At 44.5% G+C, this 17,040-nt stretch overlaps 1 protein-coding gene across 6 annotated transcripts in view; it reads left to right on the forward strand.

Moving 5' to 3' along the window:
- KATNAL2 (katanin catalytic subunit A1 like 2) overlaps positions 1-17,040 on the forward strand; it is a 109,622-nt gene that overhangs the window by 58,295 nt on the left and 34,287 nt on the right. For 3 of the 6 annotated variants that reach the window (XM_059880805.1, XM_024984251.2, XM_059880807.1), the window contains 7 exons: positions 3,284-3,450; positions 4,988-5,030; positions 6,764-6,881; positions 7,962-8,060; positions 10,209-10,307; positions 10,517-10,594; positions 14,705-14,803. In XM_059880805.1, coding sequence (XP_059736788.1) covers positions 3,284-3,450; positions 4,988-5,030; positions 6,764-6,881; positions 7,962-8,060; positions 10,209-10,307; positions 10,517-10,594; positions 14,705-14,803 — 703 coding nt within the window. Of the gene's footprint in view, positions 1-3,283; positions 3,451-4,987; positions 5,043-6,763; positions 6,882-7,961; positions 8,061-10,208; positions 10,308-10,516; positions 10,595-14,704; positions 14,804-17,040 lie in introns of those variants that run through there. The other 3 variants (XM_024984252.2, NM_001205788.3, XM_059880806.1) reach the window with 3 other exon arrangements.

The following is a 17,040-nucleotide window of genomic DNA, read 5'->3' on the forward strand; positions in this document are numbered from 1 at the left end:
TTTCTGCCACGAGATGGCCTCTTGCATCTGTAATTGATAGAAGTTATGCTAAAGTTGATCATTTCCCGAGACCTGCTGGGAAAGGGAGAGATGAATGAATTATCAAGTTGAAAAATGTTTAAGGACATATTAGTGTCACTAAAGTAGACTTGCCTTAAATGAAAAGCTGAGAGGATTGATTTTTGTGTATTAAAATAAATAGAGAAAGCGTTGTAGGGAAGGCCATGTGAGCTGGTCTTGAAAGATGTATAAAATGTGGATAGACAGTTGTGATGGACAAGGACGTTTTAGACAGGGGCACAGAGCAAGCAGGGGCAGGGCATAAGTGAACCACTAGGTGAACAAAGAGCAGAGATCAAATGCATGAGGGAGAGTTAGTGAGAGCTGACGGTGAGGGGTCATGGCTGCCGTTCCTCTAGCTCCGCACGTGCACCTCCTCTGGCCCCAGTGCCTGTTACCAGCCTCTCCGGCATCTCTTCTACTGTGGCTTTCTCCTTACTGCTCACACCTCTTTTTAAAGTCCTGTCACTCTGTTGGTTAAGAATTTCCAGTAGCTCCTCCTACCAACTCTGTTAAATTCAGACCCCGTTCAAGCCCAAACAGTGGAATAGGAGCACATAGACATAGCTCTGCGTACTTCCCTGATGGTCCAGTGGTTAAGACCTTGTGCTCCCCGTGCAGGGGGTACGAGTTCAATCCCTGGTAGGAGAAGTATGATCCCACATTCCCCATGGAATGGCAAAAAAAAAAAAAAAATCCTGTTTTCCTGATCAACTAGTTTAGGAAATACGGGGCCTGCCATCATCTATTGTTATCATTTTTAAGCCCAAACTCTCTGATCCTGGAAAGTGTTCAGAATGTGATGTCAGGAAAGCATTCTTTATATTCAGGCAGTCTCTAATGTATGTTCCCATCTTTTTTTTTTTAAAACAAGTATATGTATGTAAGTATATGTGTATTTAAGTCATTTTAAAAATGTTTGGAAAGAGAGAAAACATTAACATTGTCTCTGAGTAGTGCAATTTTCTTTTGATTTATCTATATTTTCTAATTTTTTCTTAAATGAGCATGTATTACATCATACTAAACAAAAAATTATTAATAAAAATGGATTTAGTTTTTTCCTATGTAAAATGGGGATTAAGACAGAGGATAGAAGCCTGATGAGCCATTAAGGAGTATAGAAGCTGACTGACCTGATCAATTCACGTTTGCAAATTCTTTAAATTAAGCAAGGTACTTGAAATAGTCATGGCAACCTCTTTTAAGAAAGTTTAGTCCTCTAACTGATCTGAATCTGGAACACAGAAGGAAGCATGATAAAAAAAAGGAAAGTTTTCTCCTCTATATGTTCCCAGAGTTGAAATCAAAGAGAAAGAACTCTAACTGGAGTCCTCAATCTGAGGTCTTTGGATGAGTTCCTGAAATTATATGCTAATTTGTACGTATTTGCATGTTTTTCAGGAGAGAGTTTTTGGTTTTCAAAGAGGTTGAGGACTCAGATTAAAACCAGAGTTTTTCCACCTCCAGAGGATTGTGAGACAAGGAGCTTGCTTTTATTGCTAAGACCACTTAAGTCAGACAGCCTCTGACTGACCAGGTTAAAATGAGCGAGGGACCCCTGGTGCTGACACTACATGCATACAGAGGAAGCTGGTGGTATAATCTGTGACCAATGAAGAAATTATCAGAAACAATACATCCAAGTAGATGACACTTTCTTATACTAAATTTCCTTAGTGATGTCGATCAACAGATTTTTGGAATCCCCTTCAGAGCACGTGACATATTCTTTTCAGCTACTTCAATGATGGCAAGCCTTGCCTGTTGTGGTTAAACTGGGGTTTTATCACTTGTCAAATGTTACCTGAAATGAATACTAGTAAATAAAGAAGTAAGCAAGTTGGGCAAATAACCATCTTTGGCTAAACATGAATGAAAGTAAATTACAAGATATTTTCTTAGTTGATTTACTTATTTGACTTTTAAGTACTTCCAGTAGCATATTGGGCACCTACCGACCTGGGGAGTTCCTCTATCAGTATCCTGTCATTTTGCCTTTTCATACTGTTCATGGGGTTCTCAAGACAAGAATACTGAAGTGGTTTGCTATTCCCTTCTCCAGTGGACCACATTTTGTCAGAGTGAAAAAGTTGGCTTAAAGCTTAACATTCAGAAAACTAAGATCATGGCATCTGGTCCCATCACTTCATGGGAAATAGATGGGGAAACAGTGGAAGCAGTGTCAGACTTTATTTTTCTGGGCTCCAAAATCACTGCAGATGGTGATTGCAGCCATGAAATTAAAAGACGCTTGCTCCTTGGAAGGAAGTTATGACCAACCTAGATAACATATTGAAAAGCAGAGATATTACTTTGCCAGCAAAGGTCCGTCTAGTCAAGGCTATGGTTTTTCCAGTGGTCATGTATGGGTGTGAGAGTTGGACTATGAAGAAAGCTGAGCACTGAAGAATTGATGCTTTTGAACTGTGGTGTTGGAGAAGACTCTTGAGAGTCTCCTGGACTGCAAGGAAATCCAACCAGTCCATTCTGAAGGAGATCATCCTGGGTGTTCACTGGAAGGAATGATGCTAAAGCTGAAACTCCAGTACTTTGGCCACCTCATGCGAAGAGTTGACTCACTGGAAAAGACTCTGATGCTGGGAGGGATTGGGGGCAGGAGGAGAAGGGGACGACAGAGGATGAGACGGCTGGATGGCATTACTGACGCAATGGACGTGAGTCTCAGTCAACTCTGGGAGTTGGTGATAGACAGGGAGGCCTGGCGTGCTGCAATTCATGGGGTTGCAAAGAGTCGGACACGACTGAGCGACGGAACTGAACTTAAGTTCTTCCAAAATGTCTTTTTAATTTTTATTTACGTGTTTACTTGGCCGTGCTCTGTCTTAGTTGTGGCCCCTGGAGGCTTCCATCTGAGTTGAGGCGTGTGGGGTCTTTCGCTGTGCCATGTGCACTCTTAGTTGCAGCGTGTGGGACCTAGTTCCCCGAGCAGGGATCGAACCCACGCCCCCTGCATTGGGAGTGCAGAGTCTTAGCTGCTGGACCACTGCGGAAGTCCCCAAAATGTTTTGAAAGACAGTGTTTGGATATACTTAACCTATGTGGTGGAGCTCTTTACTATACAGGCAAACCTTGTATGTTCTAGTTTTTGTTTAATGTACTCTTTAATATACGCTTACTATTTGTATTGAGTTTCTTTGGACTTTGCCTTTATTCTCTTTACCTAGAGTTAATTTTTTTCTTTCTTTTGTGAAATGTCCAGATATATTGATGCAGCCAATGCTTTGGAGCAAGAAACTAAAATGGGGTTACGACGCTTTCAAGTGTGTGACAACGTTGATCTTGAAACTATTTTGATGGAATATGAGAGCTATTATTTTGTAAAGTTTCAGAAATACCCCAAAATTGTCAAAAAGGCATCAGACACAGGTACGTGGCTATTTTCTAGAAGTAAGGTGCTGTCTCATCTTTAAGTTCTGTGTGTCTTCCTCATTTTATTCCCAGATAGAGGATGTCCTCCACCCTACACTGAAAGAATAGACCAGAAGGATTCTGTAGCCTCTTTTAGATCCAGTGCAGATGATTTAAACATGGTCGTCTGGACACTGATGTCCCTTTTTGTCATGTCGGCATTTGCTTGAGGACTGTATGGTTTAGGGCAATGAAAACAAAACCCCAGCGTGTCGCAGGTACTTTTTAGAAGATCAACATTACTTTCATTTCTTTAGAGATGGAAAGAGCTGTTGGAAGACAGTAAATGACAGAAGACTTTTTTCTTGTTGGGAAGACCTATTATCTATCTTGAAAATAACATGAAAATGAGTATTGGTGAGGCTAATAGCTCATGTATAGATAATGAAATGCTTCTGAAAGCCATCAATCCAGATAATGATCAATATAATGCAAAGACCCAGTATAGGTTAGCAGTCAAGGAGGCTGGCTGGAGGGAAGATCTAAAGTTAGGGCCCTGTGTTTTGTAGTGACATTGACTTAGAAGTCTGTAAGTGGGGGAAGTAATTATAAACCAAGGGAGATCATTGTCCTGTTTACAAGGCACTTGTTAAGCCACAGACTTTAACATTTCATGTAGGGACCAGGAAACCAAAAGGAACGTCAATTAAAAATAGCCAGGGCTGAATCACAGAGCTGGAAGGGGTCCGAGAGAGCAAGAGAGGTTTCATCTGCACTCTCTTCCAGTTCAGGGTTCATAGCTCTAGATCCGTGGCTGGTTGATGGATCTGGGTTTTGACAGAAAAAAGCAGAGACTCCTAATCACTGGGCCACAGGACTGTTACTGACATGACTTGATTTTAATGCTAGTTCTAGCTTGGAGCCACACTCTCCTGGGATATTGGGCACAGTGTCTTTAGTTTAAGGTAAACGGGCAGGGTTTGACTGAAGTGTTCCATTCTGGTGTCCCAGAAAGTGAAAGCAAAAGTGTTAGTTGCTCAGTTGTGTCCAGTTCTTTACAACCCCATGGACTGTAGCCCATTAGGCTCCTCTGTCCATGGAATTCTCCAGGCAAGAATACTGGAGTGGGTGGCCATTCCCTCCTTCAGGGGTCTTCCTGACCCGAGGATCGAACCCAGGTCTCCTGCACTGCAGGCAGATTCTTTACCGTCTGAGCCATGTCCCAGGGACCACAGCAAAATCGTGTCAAGTTCATGAAAACTTAATGAAATGGTAACTATAAAGCAGCCCACACTGGAGCTGCCACCGAGTCTGTGGTCTCCCAACACGTTTAATATCTTCTGAGGCCTTTGGGTTCTTTGTGTGGAAATGCTTGGGAAGCTTGGGCTTCTTTCTCTTTGCTGGTAATTCCATTCCCCTCTAGATGAGAATAGCTTACAGTTTCTGCATGTAGCACCAATTTTAAGAACAATGTAAAAGGACAAACATACCTGAAAAATCACTTTCTCTTAAAAATTTATATTTCCTTCTCCTCTTGATATTTGTTTTGCCACAGCAGAAAACAGTTTACCTCAAGGAAGTGGAGGGAAGACCAGAAGGTAAAGTAAATGGTAATTCATCCTGACCAACTCAACCCTTACGAGTTTGTGGGATCCGTTTCCAGAAGGTTCTCCGGTACGGCTCCATATCTGCCAAGCAGCAATATCAGACCATGGTCCTGTGACCCAGGGGGCCAGCCATGGGCTCCCCTTATGTTACAGACAGCCAGGGCGTGCACCACTGTCGGCTCTCTGCTTTTACCACCAAGAATTGCATCCGCCGATGCTTTGTCTTTCTAGACTAGGTGGTATGAAAAGTATGGACCTCAGAGACCAAAAGATCCAGGTTCAGTTCCTGGCTCTGCCACTTACAAGCTTGGAGCAAGAGTCTGACACATAGTGAGTTCCCAGAACATAGTAAGCACCTCCCTAGAAATATTTTTCCTTTTTGAATCCTAAAGGTCATTTCTCTGTGTACCCTAGATCACGTCCTGACAGTCTGGAGGGAGTCAGGTCTTTCCATTCCTCTCCTTTTCTCACACTCACCTTGTATTTCTTTCTCCAGCTTCTCAAATCCCAGTCTCATCTGGGAGTCGTGGTATCTGACTGGAGCCCCTCTGTCTCCTGACTCTTCTGGGTTGACACTTGCCTCAGTGTCCCCCGCGTTCCCCTCCTCCCACTCCGGGCCACACGCCTGTCAGCAGAGCCTGTTAACAAAGTGCCCAGGACCGCACAGCTGTGGGGCATCAAGGCCTGTGCTCTTTGCTATTACAGGAAAGCCCAGACCTCAGGGGAAAGTGGCAGTGGGCTTCCAGTGGAGACCACACAATCACTCAGGCCGTGAGCAAAGTTTAAAAAAAAAATCTTAGGACACAATTAAAAGAAGAAAACTTAGATTGTGATCGTAGGTAACTCACTGGGCCCTCGAGAGCTTCTGGGAGTCCCATGGACTCCCTGCTCTGTGACTCCAAGTCCCTTGTCTGCAGCCTGAGAAGGAAGGGACTTAGCCGCCTCATCTTTTATAAGTGAAGACCTTTGGCGTCATTTAAAGAAGAGCTGTGGAGCCCGAGCCTACTTCACCATGACGGTCACGGGGTCCCTCAGCCTGAGGCTACCTTTGCTTTCATGCAGTTTTTTCCGAACAGTCTCTTTGTTTTCACCAAAGTGTTCTTCTTTCCTTTATAGTTTCCATAAAGCTAGTCAGACTCCGGTAATAAATGATAACTACTTGTGAGCAGAAACAGTGAGGTGCATTTTAAGAGGCAGCTTCGGAATGCGTATGGAAACCTGATTGCTTTTCAGCCGCAGGTTCATCCCTGGGACCTCCTCAGCACTCCGTATCTGGCGGAACGCTCTGGGAGCGACTGTCTGGGAGCGCCTTGCTCCTTTAGCCCTGGAGCAGGGTGGCACGGGGCAGCAGGGGGTTTCTTCAGCTCCTCTCTGGGTAGCTGTTTATACATGGCAACCATTGACGTTGGGTGGAAAATTGTTGGCTGTAAGAAAGATAGCTAGAAAAATGATGCATGGCATTTGTATATAATCTATACTCTAAACAGTTATTGAAATGAGAGGTTGTGTCATAAGAGGAGGCGGTGGACCCTCTAGCCCCGCCTTAGACCTGGGAGGTAGACTGAAGATGGGCAGGGCTGGGCCGGATTGGGTGGGAGGACAGTCCAGATGGATTTGTGCCTGCAGATCTTTCCAGAACTCTCCTTAAATGCACTGTGTGAGGTGTTTGCGATCTCAGATTCAGTTAACAGGATTTCCTCCAAGGTCTTTGTTCCCTGCCCTAGGGTGATGACCGACAGTTGTCAGAATCTTCCCAAGATCAACCAGCAGAGGCCGCGGTCCAAAACCACCGTGGGAAAGCCCGGGGACGCCAGGCCCCTCCACGTGGAGCATCCCAAACAGGTTGGGATGGCTTTGCTTGGCTCCAGTACCATTACAGGTGGCTGAGAAACAGCCCCAAGGAAATAGTCACGTTTACTTGTTCATCGAGGACAGTTTGATTTTGTTCAGTTACAGAGTTTCTTCCAGCACTTGGAAGGAGGGCTCCTTCCTTCCCACAAACTTTCGGCTGGTCTGAGTGCTGGGCGACAGGCCTTGAGGGGTGAATCCTAGGCCCAGTCAGAGCAGGAGGGCCTGGTTCCCACAAGGCTCAGTCTTCCTCTTGAGGAAGCTGGAGGTGCCAGCTCTTCCCATCCCACAGTGTATCCCTGGGGTCCTAAGTGTAGGTTGGGGTGGTCTTGGTGTGGCTGGGCTTCAAGTCTCCTGTTGGGTTTCTCCAAGCCACACATGGTGGGTCGCTAACCCACACCTCCACACTTGGCTTTCTGTGGGGAGAGATGGGCAAGCAAGAGGAGAGAGAGAGCCCAGCAGGCGAGTGAAACCCATGCTGAGAAACTTCGGTACAGGACAAAACATACCAACCAGGTTTGAAGGAAAGAGAACCAATTGAAATGGTGAAGAGGAAAGGGAAGAATGCATGTCAAAGCTGTCCAGAGGGATAGAAAGTCATTATCTCACAACTCAGTAAGGGTCAGAGGGAATCTCTCATCTTCAAGGGGGTTGTGTGGTCCTGGCCACTGTAGACTGGCTCAGGTGGAAGCAAGGTAAAGCGGGAGGGGGCAGTCTGAATCCCACAGGAGGCTGGCTGCCTGTTGACTGCTGTGTTTCCAAACTCAGCCACCCCTGACCACAAACACCTCTGGTCCCAGGAGAAAAGACAGGCCTGTGAGTGGAGGTGGGTGGAGGCCCAGCCATTTCTTCCACTGTTTGTGGGGCTCAGAGCCTGTGGCTTCCTGGGACAGCTCCTCCCACCCAGCACAAGCAGAGTTTATTTGTCTTGTTGGGTCTGCACAAAAGTGGCGGAATCACACATGGAGGTCCCCATTTGCAGAAGGATTTGGGACGACAGGACAGGCAGCTGCAGCCAGCATCTCAAAATTGCTTTCTGTCGCTGACTTCTCACTTCTCTTCTTCTTTCTCCAGGACGTTGTCAATCACACTCACAAGGAGAATGCTGACTTCGGCTTAAGTATATCTGGAATCAACAAAGGCAGTGGAGAAGAAAACGTCCGTCCACAAAAAGTAAGCGGGACTCATGAAGCAAACATTGAATGGGGAATTTCCCTTTTCTTTCTGAAAATGAAAAATTTTGAGTGTTACATTTCTCAAACAGATAAGGTAGTATGTGATGATCAAAGGTTGGCTATGGGGTGAACTGGGAAGAGATGGGCTGAGGATGAAACCCTGAGGTCCTGGACCAGGTCTCCCTTCTGGATGGGTAGATTTGAATTAGTGGCTCCATCTCCAAAGGGCTCAGTTTCCCATTTATAAATTGTGGGGTTTGGAAGAGATGGCTTGGTTCCTTTCAGCTTAAAAATCCTGTGATTACAGTGATCAACTGTCCTGCATTATTCAAGGAGTTGTGGCCTCACATTCATTCCTTTCTGCCCTGTCAGTGGGAGTTGACTAGCAGTGTCCCTTTCTCCTTGGAGATATGGCTCCAGATTTGAATGTAATTTCATGTGAACCTCAGTTGATATAAGGTTGATCTTGTCCTCGATAGCCATTTCTACTGCTTTCCTAATGAACTTCATGTCCTGATTTGTGCGTAAGAGTCTTTCAAACAGAAGAGACCCAGTTTGGGTAGCTGTAGGCTACAGGCAGGTAAAAATGTGTCACTTGGACATAAAAAGCAGCATCAACACCAGTGTGTTTCTCTTGACTGTAACTTTGAGGACTGAGTTCCATTCAGAGTTACCTTTCTTTCTTCGATCCTATGGGACTGCTGACTCACCTCTAGCCAGCACTTCTCAGGCAAACTAAACTCTGGATGTGTGTGTCTGGAGGGAAATGGGGAGCATCTCCCTGGAAATCAAGGGGAATTGGCTCCTTTTAGGGCCTCAATTATATGGGTGAATGCTGGAGGTGACACATTCCGATCAGTGCCGCCCACAGAGAAGCACTTCCCTGCTCACCGTTCCTACCTTATCATGTTTTCCAGTCACTTTTGTGCCCAGCAGTGTTGCAGCATTAGTTGCTCTTAGGAACATCTCACGTTGATATGAACGGGTATTTCTAATCAGGTCAAGGAAGGGGCTGTTTAATCCAGCACTAAACCTTTGAAAGAATCTGGCTATAAATTCTGTTTGCAGCAGAAATGCCCTCAGGTTAAGCTTTGGACAGTTTCTGCCTAACGTTTCATGAGCTTAAGAAGGGGTTATAGTCAGGGGCCCATCTCCAAAAACTGGCGCTTCATTGTCATCTCAGAGGTGCCGGATCTCAGAGCCTCCAAAGCTCACGATACCCAAGTCCCTTTGCAGACTTACTAGGTGTATTGTTCTCAAGGCACCAGCTTTGAAGTCAGCCTGCCTAGGTTCAAATCCCATGTCTCACCTTCCTGACTGATTCTTGGGCCAGTTTTTAGATCTCTCCAAGCCTCATTTCTCTCATCTGTGAAATGGAAATAATCAGAGTGTGCACCTCCAATGTCATAAGGAACAGAGAGCACATGATAAACAGTGAGTGTTGGCTACTGTTACTGTCATTTAATTTTGACATGTATCCTTGCTTTTTCCTTCTTTCTATAGAGGGACAGTGGCATCAGAAGGAGGCTGGGTATGGGAGATAGATATCTGGGTTTGAATCCTGGTCTTAAGTTCCTTGTTAGCTGTGGGACCCTGGGTAGAGCATTTCACTTCTCTAGGCTTACCTCCACATCTGTGAAGCGAGGATGCCACTCCCGACTAGCAGAAGTGTTATAAGAATTGGCAGTAATCCACAGCAGGTACCTCACACACCTGATTTGTGCCAGGCACTCTCCTGAGTGATGAAGGCACAGTATAGTCAGCAGATAGGAACTATCAGTATCCTTGTGCCAATGAGTTCTTCCCATGTGTGGAGTATTTTAAAAGAAAGATGATACAGGGGAATTGGACACGTAGAAAACTGGTGGTGCATCAGGAGCTGAAAAATGCTCGGGAATTTTATTCAAGCCAACTTCATTGTGGAAAATTTATTTATAATGTGTTTTTTCTTTTTTTCCTGGAGTGCCCCAACCTGAGGAAATCATCTTGTTCATTATTAGCATAGCTTCCTCTTAAAGCTTTACTTTAAGTTTGCACTGCAGACCATGGTACATAAATGTGTCTTGATTTAATGAAGCCGAGCTATTAAGGACAGTCTCCCCTCCTGTTTTAATGGCCGCTGCAAATAACTATTACTCCCTTTCAGGGCCCAATCATTGACTTCCGAGGGCTGCTCACAGATGCCATCAAAGGAGCAACCAGTGAACTTGGCTTGAACAGCTTCGACTGTAACCCAGACCCCTCAGTAAGTGGCTAGGACGGGACATCCATCTTGCAAACTGCCCAAATCCAGATGAGATTCTGGAGCACAGTTTTGAGTCCAGAGGAGCCTTGAGATCCAGTTAAAGGTCACAGCGACCTGCCACCGTTTGTGTCATGGAGCTCTGTGCCCTGTTTTCCTTCCTAAGTGGTGAAGCCATATTGTAACGTGAGGCTTTCTACCCTCATCATTAGGAACGACTCTTGAAACCTCTGAGCGCATTTATTGGCATGAACAGTGAGATGCGAGAATTGGCAGCCGTGGTGAGCCGGGTAAGATCTGATATTCAATTCACAAATTTACGGAGGCAGACTGGGGCTCCAGGAGCATTGTGGGCTGCTGCTTTTATTAATAACAATAAATATGATCATTTATTTATAAAGTGCCCCCACTTGCGAAGGCACTCATATTGTTTAGAGGCACAATAATGCATGATGAATAAATTATAGAATCATAAAATTACAATACAAAAAGCCCACCATCTCACTATAGAGGCCAAGAAAACCCAAAGAGAAAAGGACTTAGAAAGGAAGGGACAGGTGAAAGGTTTTAGAGCTAAGCCAAGATTTAAGGAAAGAAAGCCTCTTAGAGAAGGAGAGAGGACGTCTGTGTTTTGTTTAAACAGTCTAAGCCTAGAAATAGAGATGTCGGGAGTCTGGTTTCATAACTGGAAATTTTCATGAAGAAACAGATTAGTAGGAAAGATCTTACCATCTACAGGACTGATTTTTTTTTCAAGCTTGGTCCCCCAGGACCTAAAGGCATTGAAATCTAGTGGTTGATGACACACAAGCTTGGGAATAGATTGACCTGGATTTGATTTCTAGATCCTCCTCTTTTTCACTCTGTGACTTGGGGCAAGTTCCTTGGTAACAGAATAGATTCCTGAGTTACAGGAGATTTTTCTAATCTCCAGTGATCTCATATTTAATGAAAGACTGAAACCTAGGCAGGCTCCTTTCTGGATGTTTAAAATGATGCAAAATTTGCACAGCTGCTCCGAGGTCGTTAAGGTCCCCAGGTCTCCATTTAGCCTAGCGGGTGTCCCCTGCATGCCTCTGATGTGTCAGGCACGTGCTGGCGGCTGGAAGCACAAAGGTGAACGGTAGCTGGAAAGGATCTGTATCTTCTTAGGGAAGAAGAGACGCAGGAAATAGCCCATGAGAAAGGGTAGAAGAGGGCGGAGGGGAGGCGTTCTGGGCAGAGGTACAGACAAGTGAGTTGTAGCGCCTATGCAGTGTTTCTGGGGATCCAACTGAAACACCATTAGAAACTGCGGGAGAAGGGACTGGAGAGCGAGGCTGGGGTTCCTGCGTGTTAGGGCGCTGTGAACAGTACCTGAGGTTGGGCTCAGTCTATATCAGATGGAGAATCTCTGAAAGGCGTCCATCAGGAGAACGGGATAATCAAATGTGCTTTTAGACAGCTTGTTCTAATGATAGTGTGGAAGGCCATCAGAGAAATGGAGATAGGAAGACCAGCTCAGGAGTTATTATCAGTGAGAGGATGAGGGGTCAAGCCAGGCTATGGTAATTAGGATGCATAAGAGAGCAGAGAAAAACATTGTTATACCCCCAAATCAAGTCTTGTTACTGTCTTTGCAAATGGATACCGTGACTAGTGGTGATATAGTTGTGGAGTAGAAGTGGCCTGGAATGATTCCACCTGGAATCCTTTCTACAGAACTGTGAGAGGCAGTCATATGGACTCTGCTTGAAAGCCGACAGGGACGGGGAGCTCATCTCCCACTGAGGCAGTTCTATTGAGTTCTGATAACTTTTGACTGAGATTAGGAGGAGCTTCCTACTGGGAAATTATAAACACTACCATGTGGAATTCAGTGTCAGTGCTTGATGATGACAAGAGATACTGCTGTGACTGATGGATGCCTTGAACTCCAGTGAATGCCAGTGTGCAAAGCTTTTCCTAAGAAAGTGTGGTAATAAGACTGAGTGGCTGGTCCTTTCAAGACGGGGTGGTTCTCCCGAGATTTGGGAAGACTGAGATCTTTGTCATCTCACCCAGGAATGGATTCTACATATCATGCAGTATCAAAATCACCTGCGTAAAGAGTTTCTCTAAGAAACGCTGTCACCCCTTGTGGAGGGACCTGGGAGGATGGGGGACTGAGTAGGGGCATAGCATCTCACCAGCATTTAAAAAATATGTTTTTACATATTATATAGATTTATTTATTCGGTTGCACCAGGTCTCAGTTGCAGCACACAGGATCTTCATTGCATCATGGGGGATCTTTTGTTGCAGTGTGAGGGCTCAGTAGTTGTAACACTTGGGCTTAGTTGGCACTTGGGGTTAGTGGCCTCTTGGCACGTGGAATCTCAGTCCCAGACCAGGGATCAAGCCCACGTCCCCTGCATTGAGAGGGTGATTCTTAACTACTAGATCACCAAGGAAGTCCCTGGTTTTATGTTCTTGAATCATGTGCATATATCACTTTTTTAAAAATAAAATAAATATAAAATTAGTTTCCAGATTGTTCTGTAGTCACTCAGAATGACTGTGGAAGGGAGGTGGGTTTTTTTTTTTTTTTTCTTTTTGCTATAACACTCTAGACAAGTTTGCCCAATACAGCTCCACTGAGAAAAGCCCCTGAGTGACTGTTCCGAGCATCTTGTGAAATTGAAGTTTGGAGACTGCAAATTAGTTATCAGTAAAAGCTACCTTAATTGATAATCCTCCGTGGTTGCTATGGGGCTCTACTCTGTGAGGGGAAACTGTATTTTCACTTGGTTGTTGGCTTCCTTGGATTTTGCAGAAGCAATTGCTCCTGATAGAAGTAGGGAGCAGTCACTAGGGAAAAAGAGAAATTGGTTTCAGAGGAGCATTATCTCTTTTATGTAGCAAATTAGAAAGTGTTGTTGAGATCAAGGAGCAGGAGAGAGTCCAGGCACCACCTAGGAACTATGTTTCAGATTAAAAGCTAATGTAATTTGTAGGCATGTTCTGTAGCTTCTTTGATTACAGTCGTAAATCAGCATGGTTTGGTATTGACTGAAGACGGGTATAGTCCACACTGTTCGGAGATTTTTTCTTTTTGGTAAATTTTATGTTGTATTATTGTTGTTGTTTAGTCGCTAAGTCATGTTCTATTCTTTTGCAACTCCATGGACTGTAGCCTGCCAGGCTCTTCTGTCCATGGGATTTTCCAGGCAAGAATACCGGAGTGGGTTGCTGTTTCTTTCTCCAGGGGATCTTCCTGACCTCAGGGATCGAACTCAGGGATTGAACACACATCTCCTGCACTGGCAGTTAGATTCTTCACTGAGCCACCTGGGAAGCCCTTTATTTTGTGTGTGTATATGTAGTTGGAGAAGGAAATGGCAACCCACTCCAGTATTCTTGCCTAGAGAATTCCATGGACAGAGGAGCCTGGCAGGCTACAGTCCATGGGGTTGCAAAGAGTTGGACACAACTGACTAACACTTTCCCTTTCATATATATATATATATATACACATACACACATACATATATATTTTGTATATTTAGCTAATATTTGTATATATACATATTTTGTATACATATACATGTATATGTGCATGCATGCTAAGTCAACTCTTCATGATCCTGTGGACTATATTCTGTCAGACTCCTCTGCCCATGAGATTCTCCAGGCAAGAATACTGGAGTGGGTTGCCATGCCCTCCTCCAGGGGATCTTCCCGACCCAGGGATTGAACCTGCATCTCTTATGTCTCCTTCGGTGGCAGGCAGGAACTTTACCACTAGAGCCACTTGGGAAGCCCATGTATGTATATGTATGTATACAAAGCCTTCTTAAAATGTATATATACATACATATATATATATATAGCATATATATACAAGTAAATGGCAGCCCACTCCAGTATTCTTGCCTGGGAAATTCCACGGACAGAGGAGCCTGGTGGGCTACAATCCATAGGGCCACAAAGAGTCAGACACAAATAAAGCAACACAGCGCACACACATATACATACATACCTATATGTTTAATTTGGCTACACCAGGTCTTCATTGTGGTATGTGGGTTCTAGTTCCCTGACCAGGGATTGAGCAGGGCTCCGCCTGCTTTGGGAGCCCAGAATCTTAACCACTAGACCACCAGAGAAGTCCCTAGGAGATTTTTTTTTTAACCCTAAAAGTACAGTATTATATTATGAATATCTTCAGAGAAAATCACTAAATATTTTCATGGCATCCCTTTGGTGAACTAACTTCAAATTACAATATGTATATACATATATACCTAATACGAAAAGTTTTTTTTATCGTAAGCACTTTATGTCCTATCGCAAGTCAAGTATTCTGCTGCCCCTGTGTTTATTACAGCTGTGAAGGAGAACATTATAGTTTTAACAGAATGATCAAATGTGCATTGCAGGACATTTATCTCCATAATCCGAACATAAAGTGGAATGACATTATTGGACTCGATGCAGCCAAGCAGTTAGTCAAAGAAGCTGTTGTGTATCCTATACGGGTAAGGATGGGAGGCCTCTTGGGAGGCCCAATTTCTGTCCATTATCCATGGGGCAAGCTCACCTATCAGGAAGAGAAAGGGTGATTTTCTGTTCACAAATTGACTCTGGTTTTTTTTAATTTAAATATATTAAAATTTTTTTTACAATATTATATTGATTTCTGCAGTACAACAGTGTGAATCAGCCATAATTATACATACATCCCCTCCCTCCCGAGTTTCCCCTTCTTCCCCCCATGCCATCCCTCCAGGTCATCACAGAGCACCAGACGGCTCCCTGTGCTAAACGGCACTTCTCACCAGCTGTCCTTCTTGCAGCTGATACAGCTGCGTGCGTACGTTGATGCTTCTTTCTCCATTTGTTCCACTCTCCCTCCACCACTGTGTCGACAAGTCCATTCTCTACGTCCTCATCTCCATTCCTTCCCTGCAAACAGATTCTTCAGCACCATTTTTTAGATTCCATTTATGTGCATTAATATCCTATATTTTGTGTTTCTCTTTCTGACTTACTTTACTCTGTATAACAAGCTCTAAGTTCATCTACCTCACTAGAACTGACTCAGATTCATTCTTCTTTACGACTAAGTAATATTCCCTTGTAGGTATACACCACATCTTCTTTACCCATTCATCTGTCGATGGACATCTGGGCTGCTTCCATGTCCTGGCTATTGTCAGTAGTGCTGCTGTGAACACTGGAGTACATGTGTCTTTTTTGATTATGGTTTTTGCATCATACATACCCAGTGGTGGGGTTGCTGGGTCATATGGTAGATTTATTCCTGGTGTTTTAAGGAATCCCCATACTGTTCTCCATAATGGCTATATCCGTTCTCATTTTACATTCCCACCAACAGTGGAGGGTTCCCTTTTCTCCACATCTTCTCCAGCATTTATTGTTTGTAGATTTTTTGATGATGGCCGTTCTGCCTGGTGTAAGGTGATGCCTCATTATACTTTTGATTTGCATGTCTCTAATAATTAGTGATGTTGAGCATCTTTTCATGTGTTTACTGGTCATACATTCACTTTTTGCCTATGTCACAATATTTTGTCAACATGGAAGCACCAAGGCTCTGTCCATTCTAGGCCATTTGAAATCATGTTACATATTGGTTGAAGGCAGGTGTCTCCTCTAAGAGGTAATTTAAGATCTAAGACTCTGTAGTCTATATGATTAGTCAGTTACTATCAGACTATCTCCCTAAATATACTTATTATAGTAAAAATACCTGCCATAGGAGAGAGCATCTGACTGTGTTTGCATGGATTTCCCCCCACCTCACCCCCCGTACTCCCATCATTGGGGGCTTTGCTTTCGGCTGGTTGTAAAGACTAGACAGCCCCTTCCGGGGAACCAGCTGGTAGAGCCATTGAGTTGTGCTCATTGCTTACTGCTGACAAACCTTTGTGCAGAGTGACTCACTAAACAGGAAGAAAAACAGAAAAACGAGACTCCACGTTTGGTTTACACCAGTGGCGGTGAGGTCAGTGTTGTTGTTGTTCGGTCACTAAGTCATGTCTGACTTTGCGACCCCATGGACTGTAGCACGCCAGGCTTCCCTGTCCTTCACCATCTCCTGGAGTTTGCTCAGACTCATGTCCATTGAGTCGATGATGCCATCCAGCCATCCCATCTTCTGCCTCCTCATTCTCCTCCTGCCCTCAATCTTTCCCAGCATCAGGGTCTTTTCCGATGAGTTGGTGCTTCGCATCAGGTAGCCAAAATATTGAAGTTTCAGCTTCTGCATCAGTCCTTCTAATGGATATTCAGGGTTGATTTCCTTTAGGATTGACTGGTTTGATACTAAACAGGAAGAAATACAGAAAGCAAGACTACATGTTAGGTTTACAGCAGTGGCGATGTGGTCAGTGTACCACATGGCTTTTGCTGTGTAACAGACCACCCCAACAGTTAGTGCCTTAGAGCCACAATCATTTCCTTGTTTGCAGCGGTTCTGTGGGTGGGCATTTGGGGCTGGGCTCGGCAGGGCCAGCTTACGCTTTTCCGTGTGACCTTGGTTGGGCTCACTCACATGTTTGGGGTATCAGCCAGTCTGTCTGGAGAAGATGGAGAGCCTGGCAAAGCTGGGGTCACCAGGGCACCTGAGACCTCTCTCTGCCTCTCATCCTCCAGCAGGAGAGCCCAGTCTTGTTCACATGGTATCATCGAGTTCCCAGACAGAAGCAAGAAAGGGCCCAATTGCTGAGCCTTTCCCATGTCTCTTTTCATA

The sequence above is a fragment of the Bos taurus genome, chromosome 24 (genome assembly GCF_002263795.3).
Source record: "Bos taurus isolate L1 Dominette 01449 registration number 42190680 breed Hereford chromosome 24, ARS-UCD2.0, whole genome shotgun sequence".
In the NCBI taxonomy this organism is placed as follows: domain Eukaryota; kingdom Metazoa; phylum Chordata; class Mammalia; order Artiodactyla; family Bovidae; genus Bos; species Bos taurus.